Below are 14,175 nucleotides of genomic sequence, written 5' to 3' on the forward strand. Positions count from 1 at the left end.
ACTGTAGCACTGACTTTGTTTATTACTCTGAACATATCTGAAGAAAATCCCTCAAGATAAATTTGTGTAAGAAAATACTACTCACAGGAAGGAAAACAACTTTGAGAATTTTTTCAACTGTCCTGCTTTTATTTCTCATTATCTGAGTTTTCCTGTTCTAATTTCTCCATTGTCATTGTTATAATTTTTCCACCACTTTTTTTTTTCTTTTTTTTTCTGTGTAACTGGATCTGCCTTGGTGTGTCCGGTAGAGACAGACTGTGGGTGTGTGAAAAAATCTCCAGACACCTGGAAGGTTTCTGATTTAGACATAATAGTGGATCCTATTCTGTCACCTTCCACCTCTCTTCAGTCTGCTGTTCACAATGTCATCYGCCTGGCACCTACTGTCTTTGACACCCAACACTGTGAGTCTGTAGAAGATCTTTGGCTAGCTAAGAACTCAGTTTTTAATATGATCATCTGAGCTCTTTCATACAGATGCATATTAAACAGCATCTTAAGAACTTATGCTGTGTTCTGGTATGCAGTAGATGCTGTTGAAATGTAAAATTGCTTGGAAGTTGCTTTTCTTTGAAGGAAACATTTGCAGCAGATTCACCCCTGGGGTACTGCAGTAGACTTACACGAAGAATGAGTTTTCCTCATTGAAAAATCCTGAAAAAAGGAATTACTAGAAATTCTGTGCTAATCATCAAAGCATGTTTTAGGATATCTAAGATTAAATAAATGTAATGGATACAGGTTTAGTTTGAGTTATTTTATGTAGGAGTTTGAGAATTTTCGTGATACATTGGCCTCAGATTTGGGATAAAAACTGACTTTGGCCAAGTCAATAGCAAGAAGCTCATTGGCTTCAGTAAGACAAAAATGTTAYACTTGGTTTGCAGTTCAGTTGCTATAGCAACTCTCTAGAATCCATATCTGTAAAAACGTTTAGGTGAAATCAAGAGAAAATATACAAAAGCTTTTGTCTTTCCTCACTGCCTGATTTATGTAAGTGCCAAATGGATTAATGAGAGATGAAATAGGTGGATTGTTGGTAGTCTTACAAATGATAGGAGGGTACATTTGCAGGAGCAAATGAAGGTAGCTGGGTGAAGTGGTTGTGGGATGTCTGTTGGGACTTGCCAGAAGGGTGTTGCCATTAGATGGATATGAGTGTCTGGGACCTGTTCAGTCTAACAAAAGATTAAAAAAAAAAAAAAAAAAAAAAAAAAAAAAAAGGCAAAAGCTGTTTGGTTGCCTCCTCTTAGCATCCATCGTGTCAGCCTCTGGCGCCATATGCTGCCGTTGCAAATTGCAACAGCAGCTTATTTACATGCGTGAAATTCAGCTTGGGTTATGGGAATGCAGGCAATGTGCACCCATGCAGTACACGTGACATTTGGCAGGTCTGCCAGATGTAATACGAAGGACACAAAGATGGGAAGTGTTACGCTCTGATGTTTATAGAAGTAGAATTAAACGGAGATGTCAGAGAGGGGAGGAGGAGTCTGAATTTTATTTCCAACGTGTTACCTCAGGATTCAGGGATGACCAAACTAATATTTGGAACTCTAAGGATTACAAAAAAAATTTTGTTTAACTCTCTCTCTATTAGAAGTCTGTGTGTTTATATATGCAGGTAAGAGAAGTAAGTATTTTAGCATTTTTGCTGTTTCTGTAAGTGCTTTCTTAACAGCTAAGCTTATGAGTAAAGATGCTTTATCTTTTGTATGAATCAGTTATAAGAGCTTGTATTGATCTTTAGAATGGAAGTTTTACTGAACTGTAACCTCACTAGAAGTATGGAAGTAGGACATTTTTGTCCTAATGAAGCCAATGGATTCTTGCTATTGACTTGGCCAAAGCCAGTTTTTATCCCAAATCTGGGGCCAAGGTATCATGAAAATTCTCAAACTGTTATGTAAAATAAACTAAGTACAGTTTACTGTGTATTTTGTACAGAAAATGTAAATTTGATGTATACTTGGAAAACGTACTATAATTTAGGGCTAGAGTGTTTACACATTCATCTCTTTTAATCTTGCTCTTGTTAACCAGATAATTAAGGAAAAAACACCCAGGATGTCCAGTTCTTGGAAGTTACCAGTATTAAGCTGGGCCTCCTTACCTCACTCTTTCTTGGCAGTTTGTATGTGTGAAAAATGATTTCTGGACTGCATATTATTTATATTCTTAGTGTAAAAATACACAAGTGTTAATTCTGTTTCAATGACCAACCACAAAAATATTCTTACTCCAAAGTTGTCATCTCTCAGTATTCAACCACAGTTGATCTGAATTTGAAAGGGTAACATAATATTGTGGTAAGGAATGGTCTGCACGTATATATTTCAAAAATAATTAGTAGAGCAGATCATATGCAGAGGTATAACTTCATATTTTTTACTCACTTAGAAGTAAGCTTACAAACAGATTTATGCACTAATAGACTGAATTTGTGCTCATGTTGAAAACATTAATTGTCAATAAATCTTCAGGTTGTCACTTCTGGGGAGAAAAGAAATGGATAGTCAGAAAAAGAGGATAAGGCTTTCCAAAAGCAAGTAGAGTGGTGGTGTTAAATTCACTATAATTAGAATATTCCTATGCAGCTTCTTCTTAAATTAACTTTTATAGTAGACAGAGAACGGAAAAGAATTCTAGAAATAGTTTTGCTAATCTTGTTTTTAAGCAGCTTAAAATTGAAATGAAATGAGAAGCTTTGCCAGTAAGTACCTCTGGGTTTTTTTAGTTTTTTTTCTTTTTTCTTTTTTTCTTTTTTTTTGATCTTGTTYTACTATGAGGTCTAGAAATCTCAGTAAATCTTCCTTTTTCCCTGCAGTATACTTCATTTTGTTTGTTATCCTCTAGTAAAATTAGTTATCTGTTACATGCCATCTGCATTAAGCTTAAAGGCTCCACTAAGATCATTACAGAGCAGCAGGGAAGGAGAAAATCACCTCTGGCCTTCTTGGAGTAAGAGAAACCTGAAGTTTAATCTTTTTAAAGGCAGGTCAAAGCCTTTGGATCTAGCCAAGGATCTCTCTAGTTACTATAGAACAGTTCGAATTATCAGACCTTTTAAACTGCTTGCTTAGAATTAGAAAGTAAACAGTCTCTTCCAGTTAATAAAGGAACATATCAAAGCATCTAGGAGWTCATTAAGGGTTTGTTGCCTCAGTTTACGTGCAGCTATGCATGATTTTTTTGCATATGATGAGGATAAAAGCCCATGACTTGTATCTTGATGTTGTGACTTGAAATTGCCAGCTGACTTTATACATTTCTGTAAAATTAACTCTCTGAGGCAATGCTGATTAGGTAAGTGTGTTGAGGAGAAACAAAAGGTAAGTTAAAAGCCAATTCCAGCAAAGAAATGTATGTTTTTGTTTCACTACATTGTTCAAATTAATTCCTGGTATGGTTCAATGAATCTAGTAACAATAGTTTAAATTTAGATTAAGTCTAATTGGAGCTTATATAGAGCTTACATAGATTTAACATCTAGCGTATTTTGACAATGTTTTTGAATTGTATCAAAAGAAACATATTTATTGGAATATTTCTGTAAGGATTTTTTTTCTGAACCTAACTTAAAGTTTGCCTTTTAAAAGCAGAACGTACAACCCTTACTCAAATTTTAACCATTTTTTTCTTAGCTAATTTATAATACAGTTTGCATATCAAAGGCTAATGAACAGTATATTATATACAGTGATTGAACTTTCAGTATTGATTTCTGAATCAGACATTAATAAGGATTTATCTCATTTCTGGAATGAAATTCATCCTATTGTAACTTAAACTATTCTACTTCATGTGTTATTTTGCTTGTTTATGATGATGACATGGATTGTCTTAAATATAATATTTTTCTTTGTTTTCAAGCGAATGATGGAAATTGGCCAATACTTAAACAAAGTTCAACTCCTGTGGTAAAGCCCCCTCAGATCTCCAACACAGACTGGAAAGAATCAAGCATGGATACTGCTTTAAAACAAGGAACTATATCCAGCCAGCCTTTGCCAACTTCAGCGTTAGGAAGTACTGATAAGCTGGTGCGTTTCATCTATGGAGTATTTTTAAATCTAGTCTATTGAAATTGTAAACCTTTGGCTTCTGTAGCCAAACTCTCTTTTAGATATTTACACATTTCATTTTCTTGCTGATAATTATTAAAAGCATCACAAATCAAATTACCTTTATATTCCTTCTTTTTCTATTCTTACAACATTAGAATTTTTTTTCTGCTCCAGTGTTTTTTATGCGTTCTTATTCCGTTACATCACAGTCTCTCCCTTTCCCCTTTGTGTCTCCTAATCATCTTCCCCACCCTCCTATTTTTCTATTTCAGATCTTTGTTTCTATTTTACTTGGCATAGATTATCACTTCTTCAATGTGTGCTCTTTTTTCTCACAAAAATCCTTTTAAAAAAAAGTCATTAAATTTCTCCTTCAGAGATCTTGTCATTGCTGTTTATTTGCATTGTCATWCTTGTACTTTATGAATTCTTTAAGACTGTACTCTTTAGCAAATAAGGATCTTGTCTTTGATTTGTTTTGGTAAACTGTCATTGTTACCATACTATGTGTTATCAAATAGATACTGAGATCCAGAACCTAGAACTAGTCAGTCAAATTTAGAAAATATGCAAATGGCTTTTGATTCATAAATGAAAATACCTTTAACACTAGTCTCTGTCTATGACATTATGATGATGTCTTGTGAAAAATTAAGGTAGAATCATGTCTGGTGATTAAGGAACACAAATTGTGTATGTTAACTCCTTCACTGTCACATAAGAATATTAGTTTGCTTTGTTCAGTGTGAAATATTCTTGCTCACGAGTATTTATGTAGCAAAATTGCATACCTAAAATTCATATCCTAGTGTTATTTTTCTTACATAGGGTCTTGATCTGGGGAAAGTGCCACCAACGATTCCTGGTGTGAGCAAGCAGTTGCCTCAAAACTATGGGACCTATCCAAGTCCAGTTCCCTTAGGAACAGGTTCTACAAATTCTCTAGAAAGAAGAAAGGACGGCAGTCTACCCAGACCTGGCACCACTATAACGAATCGACAAAGACCTGTTCCGCTACCGCCAGCTAGCAATGTACATCAGCCCAGTTCCTCACAACAGATTCAACAGAGAATTTCTGTACCTCCCAGCCCTACATATCAGCCTTCCGGTCCCCCCTTGTTTCCGGGAGGAGATGGCAGGCCAGAACTGCCTTTGACTGTGGCTATCAGACCTTTTCTAGCTGATAAAGGGTCAAGACCTCAGTCTCCCAGAAAAGGACCACAGACAGTGAACTCCAGTTCCATCTACTCAATGTATCTTCAACAAGCAACACCACCAAAGAATTACCAACAAGCTGTATACAATACATTAAATAAGTCAGTAAAAGCAGGTAGAATATATTGTGTTTTTTTCCCCACTTTGAAATACATTGTTATTTGTTAGGCTTTGTTTAATTTCTGTATAAGTTACTTGTTGCTTCAAAATCTCATCTAAATTTGTGAGAAGAGGAAAGATATTTTATGTGCAGCATGGCAGCAGAATGTTCTCAGTTATTTTGGGAGTGATAGATAAGTATATATTCAGTTACCTTTTATTTAAAAGAAGATGCTCTTAGATCAATAGACTATATAATCTGGATACTCTACGTATATTTTCAGAAATAAATTGAAAAATCTTGTCTAGAGAAGTTTTCTCCTTCATACTATTTCCCCCTAAAAGAGGAAAAACATTCTAGGCATTACTTATTGCCATTTATAATTGTAAGAAGCATTGCCATCAATAACATCTAAGTACTTATTCCTGTTTTGATAGACTCCAATGTAATTCGATTTTTTTTTCTATATTAGTTTTGAACTAGTAGCAACAGAGATAYATGCAGTGTATTTGCAGATATTGGGTAATTTCAGAACAATTCTTCACTGTTTTCCTTCTTTCTTTTCTTCAGTTTATGGAAAACCTGTTTTACAGTCTGGTTCAACTTCTCCCTCACCATTGCCATTTCTTCATGGTTCTTTGCCTGCGCAGACTTCGCAGCCCCAGACTGAGGTCTCTGAGAAAGATCAAGAGCTGGAAAACGTTCCACCATCCAGTGAAAACAGTAATGTGGAAAACATTCCTCGTCCGCTCAGTCCTACTAAGCTTACACCTATCGTACATTCACCCCTACGATATCAAAGTGATGCTGATCTTGAAGCTCTGAGAAGAAAATTGGCCAATGCTCCTAGGCCATTAAAGAAACGTAGCTCTATCACTGAACCTGAAGGCCCAAGCGGACCAAATATACAAAAACTACTGTATCAGCGCTTTAATACTCTTGCTGGAGGAATAGAAAGTGCTCCTTTTTACCAGCCAAGCAACCCACAGGACTTTATAGGCATCTTAGCAGACGTTGATAATGGTAACACTAGTACCAATGGCAATATTGAAGAACCCATTTCTGTGCCACCTACAGTCCCTCTTCCTGATGAGCCACCACCTTCATCAGATGCCAATGATAATGAATTACCTTCTCCTGCTACTGAGGAACTCATAAGCACTGAAACCACAAATCAAACATCAGAGACAACTGAAGATAACAACAACAATCCTGCCATAGTTCCTTCTGTTGAACCRTCATCCACGCCCACACCTGAGGTCAGCTCTCCAGTAGAGGAAGAAGCTCCTTTACCACCAGCTGTTCCTCCTCCACTTCCTGCAGTAAGTGACCCAAAAAAAGACAATTATATCAACGTTAGAGTGAGTTGTGTATTTAAGCAAAACTGGAAGATGATGATACTATGCTAAATGGTGTGCTGCATTTTAAGTTTTAGGAAACTAAAATAAAAGAAAACCAAGAGAGCACCAAGGAAGACTCTTACATATTGGTTTCTTTACAAGTGTAGCATTTTAATAGAGGAAAATATGCACACAGGTAAAATATATACATTAGACTACAGAACAACTTTGGGGATATGCTCTTGTTAGAGAAGTAATTCTGATATCTAGAGATACCATTTTAAAAATTTCATTTTGTCGGGGCTACAAATAATTATTCTATTATGACTATTTGTATGAACCTATGGGTAAGTTACTGCAGCGGGCCTTTTTAATTTGCAAACAAGCTGAAAGGACTACTCTGGGAGAAGTGAATTCCTGCTTCCCTCTCAGGAGGGAGATGTGAAACCAGAGTTGCAACACTACCAGTGACAAAGCTGACTTGTTTTAGCAGAAATATTTGTCTAGTGTGCTTCTTTCATAATTTGAATTGCTTTCAATATTTCTCCTCCAGCTGTACCAAAACCTTCTAAATACTACTTGGATTTGTCATTACCAAAACCTAGAGCATATGGAGAATTGAAAATGGAGAGAAGAATGAATTTTATTCTTAGTTAATGTTTCAATTTAACATCGATTTCAGAGACCATCTCCACTTTTTGATTCATGTAAAGCTATCATAAATGCTTCAGCAAAATCCTTAGATTCCTATTACAGTTTGATTGTGGTGTGCACACAACCTTGTATGCATTTCCTATGAGCACAAGTGTCCAGGGTACCTAGCAATGTATATTATTCATATTGTAAAAGGTTTATTTTCCAAAGTGGAACAACTGTATTAAATAGGAGTGAAAACAGTTCTTACAGAGCTACAGAATACACACTTCATTAATAACTTTTTTTTTTCTTGGAAACTGGCAAAGACACATGTGAGTGATGAATGTTCTCAAAACACATTTAAATGTGTTTAGACCTTGAGAATGCTTCTCCTAGCAGCACCAGCTAGAACCTCACATAAAATATTTTCATGTTCTGTAAACTTCTTTCTCACAGCAAAGCTCAGAACTTTTTAGTACAGACTTGCAGTGAACATTGGCTAATTCAAGGCAGAGATTCTTCTAAATAGACTGACACTCAGACTTGATTGTGTCATGTTTTCTAGTCTAAGCAAAAGTTTTGACAGTGTCTCAGAAAATCCACCAGAAAGACATTCAGCTCATACTAAATACAGTTTTAAGATTATAGTGTTCAGAAATTCTGGATTACTTTGTCCCTTGTAATAACTRCCTTTAAATAAAACTCTCTAGATTGTTTTAGCATGCTTTTTAATTTTTCAGCTGAATAAAACATATTAAGGTATCAAGGCTTGAAATAGACTTTATTATAAAAGTGTTTGCATACTTCTAATTAACTAAGGAGAAGGGGGGTTTTGTCCAGTTTGAAAGTAACTGAATGGTTTGTGCACTTATGCACCCTGAAATTGTCTTCCAACTTTCATCTTCACTCAGACCAAACGTACCAACCTGAAGAAGCCTAACTCAGAAAGAACTGGCCATGGCTTGAGGGTGAAGTTTAATCCATTAGCCCTCCTCCTAGATGCTTCTTTGGAGGGAGAATTTGATCTAGTGCAAAGAATCATATATGAGGTGAGCTTCTAAGCCAGTGCAACTTCTCTCAATACTTTAAAAAAAAATAAAAAAAAAAAAAAAAACACCCTTAATGTGTGAACGTTTTCAATAGGTTGATGATCCCAGTAAACCCAATGATGAAGGAATTACACCTTTGCATAATGCAGTATGTGCTGGTCATCACCACATTGTGAAGTTCCTGCTTGATTTTGGTGTAAATGTAAATGCAGCAGATAGTGATGGGTGGTAAGTGTCAAGATTTTTAACCTAACATCTGAAAAAAGACMATTTTGATGCAAACTTATAAACAAAATTCCATTTTAACCGCAGCAAATGAGCACGTTCTAATCTCTGCATGGTGACAAACTTGAATTCAACTTTACATAGTGTTGAACTCATGTGAAAGTTCATTTAGGTCATAAATTATACTATATTTTGGTTTTATTTAATAGTATAATTGAATTTCTTGTTCACATACCAAAATAATTAAACTATAAATATCAAGTGTCTGAAGTTCATTTGTTTAAGAAGTTTCATCTCCATAAAATCCATCCACAGATTTTTGGACCAGATCTGAAAGCTTACCATGCTGATCAGTTTCTCCCTTGTCTTGTTTTCCCTTTCACATTTCCTCATACTAGGAAATGCCATTTTATATCCAGCAGCCTTGCAAGATAGGAAAATTTACGTTTCTGATAACATCGATTTTATAATGCTTGGCTTTAGTGGAGTCAGGAATCCACTCCGAGTTGTGTGACAGGTTTTGCACATAATCAGTAAGACAATATCCTTAAAAAAAAAAAAAAAAAAAAAAGTATTAAATATAGACAGATTAAACCTCATATTACAGGACAAAACAGTTAGGATTCCTGAAACATTTTTTCTAATGTCTGCATTTTTGCTTTACTTCAGGACACCTTTGCATTGTGCTGCTTCTTGCAATAGTGTTCATCTCTGTAAACTACTTGTTGAATCCGGGGCAGCAATTTTTGCTTCAACTATAAGTGATATAGAAACTGCTGCAGACAAGTGTGAAGAGATGGAAGAAGGTTATATTCAGTGTTCTCAGTTCTTGTATGGTAGGTTTCAGTGGTTTGCATCTTAAAACCTTCTAAATTTCAGACCTTTTCTGTCCAACAGCATGCTGTCCCTCTGTTCTGTATGAAACATTTTATTATCTTCTATTTTGGCCCTAGACTTGAAGATACTGCCCTTTACCTGTACTTTTAAAATGCTAATAACAAAATAGCCTTTTGGTTACTACATTTCTCATATTCTCTACCCTCTTTGAATTACTTCACAGGCTCTTTTTAATGTTAGATTTTTTTTTAAAGATTAATTTGGCTTAGTATCAGTGAAATGCCTCCACTGAAGGGTTTTGATGGTAGCGAGTTCTCAAGTATCTTGATAAGATACTGCAACTTCCAGATGCACAAAATTCTAGCAGATCACATGAAGAAACATGTATCCTTTATGAATAAATGAGTTAGAGAATGTGTTTAGTTACCGAGATGTATTTTGCAAGAGAAGTACCTAAGATGCAGCTGGCAAATTTTCAGTTTGCATCAGAGAAGGTTGTAAGCTTTGTTAAGACTTTTTGTTAAGACTTTTGTTAAGATGTACATGAGACTGTGCATATTTTCAGAAGTTTCAAGTGTTACTGTATAAAGTGTGCTGTAGAAAGTAGTCCTGTGAGAAATACAGAACAGCTCTGTAAAGGTGCTTTGCTCAAACATATGTAAAACTATTTTGTCCTTATTTGAATAAGACCACGAAGTTTCCATTGCATATAAAATAAAAGGAAAAAACTCATGCTGTAAATCCAGATATTCTGCAAGATGTGGTTTTACAATTTCAATTTCTGAAAGCATTCATTGTGGAAGTGCTGGTAATTGTTTATGGAATTTTATTAATAGGAGACTAATATATTTGGGTCACAATGTCCACACTAAAAATCCGAGAGGGAAGAACAAGGTATTTACTGTGTTCTCTAACTTTTTGTTAACAGGAGTGCAGGAGAAGTTGGGAGTTATGAATAAGGGAGTAGTGTATGCTCTGTGGGATTATGAAGCCCAGAATAACGACGAGTTGTCATTCCATGAAGGTGATGCCATTACTATTCTGCGACGCAAGGATGACAATGAAACAGAGTGGTGGTGGGCCCGGCTCAATGATAAAGAAGGCTACGTGCCTAAAAATCTGCTTGGCGTAAGTACTTCCTAGGTTACCTTCTCCCTTCTACTTTTTACTTCCTCCTAAATTAGGAACGCAGGCAGACCGTTGGCCTGAAGCCATCTGTGCATCAGTTTGATACACCACGATGAAGTGGTACATAGCAGGTTATCCTTACTCTTTCAGGCCTCTGTGCTGCTGTTGCGAACAGAAAGGAGAGGCTATGATAAACCCAGCTTTTTTGTTCAGTAAGTTTAGTATACTTACTGATCATTTTTTCAGCTTAAGAGTTTTCCTTTGGCTAAAAAATAGGGAGTTCCTATGTGAAATGTGGTGGCTCTATTAACCAGCCCTAAGGTTTGGCGCAGGAAAGACAGTTGTATTAAAAAGGTCTCAAAACCCATTGTAGAAAAAAAAAAACAAAAAACAAAACAAAACAAAAAAAAACATCTGGAGATCTGGCCAGAACGCAGATGTAGCCAAAAGTGCTCAGAATCCTAAAGCAGGGAAGTTTCTATGTTGAATGGTCAGAAGCTGGTTCTGCTTCTTAACTTATGTTTGATCCAATTATATCATAAAAACGAAAAACATTATTTAGGTGAAAGTAATGGTGCTACCTAACCAATTGTATAGAGCAAAATTCTCCAGCTGCAGGGTATATTGAGATAATGGTGCAACCTCCTTGTGCAGTTCTATACAGCTTGCAGCTGACAGTGACAGCTTCTTGTCAGTGGAACATCAACACTGGCCAGAGACTGTCACGAGGTTGGCAGAAGCAAGCRGGGGAGGGAGTTGCTTTGCGTAGCTTTGTATTAGGGGCCGCGCGCTAAAAATGAGCCATTCGCCCCTACTGCTTGCAGCTTTTGCAGGTGCTTGGTGCCAGAGGAACAGGTTAGCATGTCTACTCGATTTTCCCCTTTTCCCACTCCCTCTCCTACGTTGCTCCCATGAAATGGTGAGTCTGAGTTTTTTGAGAATGACAGGGGTTAACAATCCTGCCTTGTATCCCTTTTCTGTCTTCCTGCAAGTTTTTTAGGAAGTATTTTTAATATTTGGCACAAGACAGGCTGTATGTGTGTGCGTATACACACATGCATATGCACCTCTACCTTAAAAACACAAGAAAGTCTTGAAAAGGACGACCCTAAGCAAATTGCTTAAGTAGCTCTCAGTCACCTTGATGGAACACTGCCATCACAAGAGACCAGGGACTTAAAGCTCCTAAGTAGAGAGAGAAAAGACCAAATATGTGAAAGAAAATCTTACAGTGGAGGAAATAAGCTCTAAGGCTAGATTTTTCTAATAAGGAGAATCTTGTACTTAAAAGCATGCTTGGTCTTCTCTGTGTCTTAAGCAAATGAATGAAGTAATTCTTAGAGCAGTAATTTTGGTGCTGCTGGCAGGAATAAGTCAGCCCTGGCCTCCTGCAGTTTCTGATTGCATTTTTCAGAGGGTACCTAAGAACACACTGCAGCTTACCCCCCCAAAAAAAAAAAAAAAAAAAAACACCAATCCAACAAAAAAAGAAACCCACCATACCCCAATGTACCCTGTATGACCCAGTTCTTATAGGTACCCTTTTGGTTATAATGAAATTTCATTATACTTAACCTCATAGCAAGTATGCAAAACTTAATATTTTTATTCTGTTTTTACAGTTATATCCACGAATAAAACCTAGACAGCGAACCCTTGCTTGAATTCAGTTGTACAAGAGTGCAATACCTTGCTGGTAACTGGAAACTTAAAACATACACTGGAGCCATCGTTTTCAGTCATTTCACCTGGAGAAATAAAACTATGGTATTTAGTTTTAATGGTGCTTTCTCTTGTTAAATGGACAGCATTCAAGATTTTCCAAGATCTGCAATTTGTAAATGAGGATTGTTTTATGTGACCCACCACTGAATGAGGAGAGCGATACCGCCAGTACCTACAGTGTTCCTCCAAATATAGTCTAAAGCAGCGTATTAAGTCCAAGTTCCGTGGTAGGAGCTTTCTTGTGTTAAATGTTCAGAGGTGTCATTTGCAAAGTGCAGATATGCTGTCCAGTCTGCTCCGATCCCACAGTAACTGTCCCACGTCAGAGTTTTGGATATTTTCATGCCAGTGAATGTTGAGTTCTCTCATTACTGATTAACTCTTTGGGTTCTAGAACACAAGATTTTCACCTGCTAAGTGCATAAGTAGTCATCAAAGCTTTAAGAGGGCTAGGATTTTAAGTGTTAACTTACTATATACACTTAAATCCTAGTCTAGACAACCCCAACAAAAGCTTTATGTAGTCTAGCATCTAGTATTATTTGCATTTAGAGACAAACTAGAGAACTAACAAAACAACAGTATTTGTACACTTTTCAGAATCCCTACACAGTAATTCACTTGGTGTTTTATTTTCTTGTTATTCAACTTACAGCACCAGTGTTACCTCTACTAATGTAAAGGTTGCCCTACTAACCACCCGAGTTTGTTTGTAAWGGACAAAACAGTTAATATTAACTTGCAACAGCTTAAGGGATTTGTATGTCTGCATGGATGAAAGTGCAATAGTTGAGAAGGGTAAGAGTCTGCTAGGAGTTACACTGTGTCAAGTGAAGTCTGTCTGAGTCAGTCTAGAAGACAATATGAAGGACTGAATAGGAGCAGGAGGAGGGTTGTATGGATGCGAAGTCACAGAGAAGAAAGAAACAAGGTTTGGAGAAGAACTTAAGAAAGGCAGTAGCTTATTTGAGGACAGTTTCTGTGGTTCTTGGCAGCTTACAGCTGTTGCCAAGGCAAGTTATGCAATAAACTATTCCACTACATTGTAGTTTCAAGCAAAAAAAGCACTTCACTGGAATTTTAATTGTACATGATTTTATATACCAAAAATATATTTTGAATTTCCCATTATAAGTTGTAGCCATATTTCTTGTAATTTTCTCCTGTTAAACAGTATGCAATTGGATTAATTCTTCATGTACAAGTTTTGTGTATTATTTATATATCCATTTCTGCAGTGCTGTAACTTGCTTTTACCACAGGTTTAGCATTAACTGTATATATTGTGGTGAAAAGTGAAAGGGTATTATTGTTGAAGAATTTGCTACATGAATGTGATTTCAAGAGCCTATGATACACTAATTCAGAGAACATGTAAATGTGCACAATAAAGTACTGCTAAGGCATGGCTGCACTCTCTAGTATTTTTATGGTAGAGATACTGCTGGCCGTCATCTGCATGAAAAGACTTGAACTCCAGCTTGCCTCAACCTGTTTGTTAATTCAAGTTTCCTCATTGTTTTACCTGATGCATAGAAGTTGATTTACAAAACCATTTTTAAGCCCTGTTACAATATAAACTCCACTGTTCCAGGTGTGACAAATTAATACTTGTCTAGGAAGCTCTCATGGGTGTTTTACATGCTGTCAGACAACTGAGCCTTGTGTGGTGGATTGCTCAATTTTTACTGCTACAGGAAATACAGGAAAATGGAGGGCAGGAAGACACTTGCTGTAGCTTGTGGAGCCAGAGGATTCATCCCTAATAGCTGAGTAAATTAGCCAGGCTTAAAACTAAACATGGGTATTGTTTGAAAAGGAAATCAACAGTTTCAGAGTTCAGACAATGG

General features: G+C 36.4%; 1 protein-coding gene across 5 annotated transcripts in view; it reads left to right on the forward strand.

Moving 5' to 3' along the window:
- PPP1R13B (protein phosphatase 1 regulatory subunit 13B) overlaps positions 1-13,739 on the forward strand; it is a 70,550-nt gene extending 56,811 nt beyond the window's left edge. For 3 of the 5 annotated variants that reach the window (XM_085317357.1, XM_085317355.1, XM_085317356.1), the window contains exons 10-18: positions 252-407; positions 3,877-4,046; positions 4,899-5,400; positions 5,956-6,707; positions 8,273-8,410; positions 8,505-8,638; positions 9,305-9,471; positions 10,401-10,600; positions 12,223-13,739. In XM_085317357.1, the coding sequence (XP_085173483.1) occupies positions 252-407; positions 3,877-4,046; positions 4,899-5,400; positions 5,956-6,707; positions 8,273-8,410; positions 8,505-8,638; positions 9,305-9,471; positions 10,401-10,600; positions 12,223-12,264 (2,261 nt within the window). In that variant the 3' untranslated portion in view covers positions 12,265-13,739. The remainder of the gene's footprint in view (positions 1-251; positions 408-3,876; positions 4,047-4,898; positions 5,401-5,955; positions 6,708-8,272; positions 8,411-8,504; positions 8,639-9,304; positions 9,472-10,400; positions 10,601-12,222) is intronic. The other 2 variants (XM_085317358.1, XM_085317359.1) reach the window with 1 other exon arrangement.
- The last annotated feature ends 436 nt before the right edge of the window (positions 13,740-14,175 follow it).

The sequence above is a fragment of the Rhea americana genome, unplaced genomic scaffold (genome assembly GCF_003343005.1).
Source record: "Rhea americana isolate MKP2758 unplaced genomic scaffold, rheAme1 scaffold_5, whole genome shotgun sequence".
NCBI lineage: Eukaryota > Metazoa > Chordata > Aves > Rheiformes > Rheidae > Rhea > Rhea americana.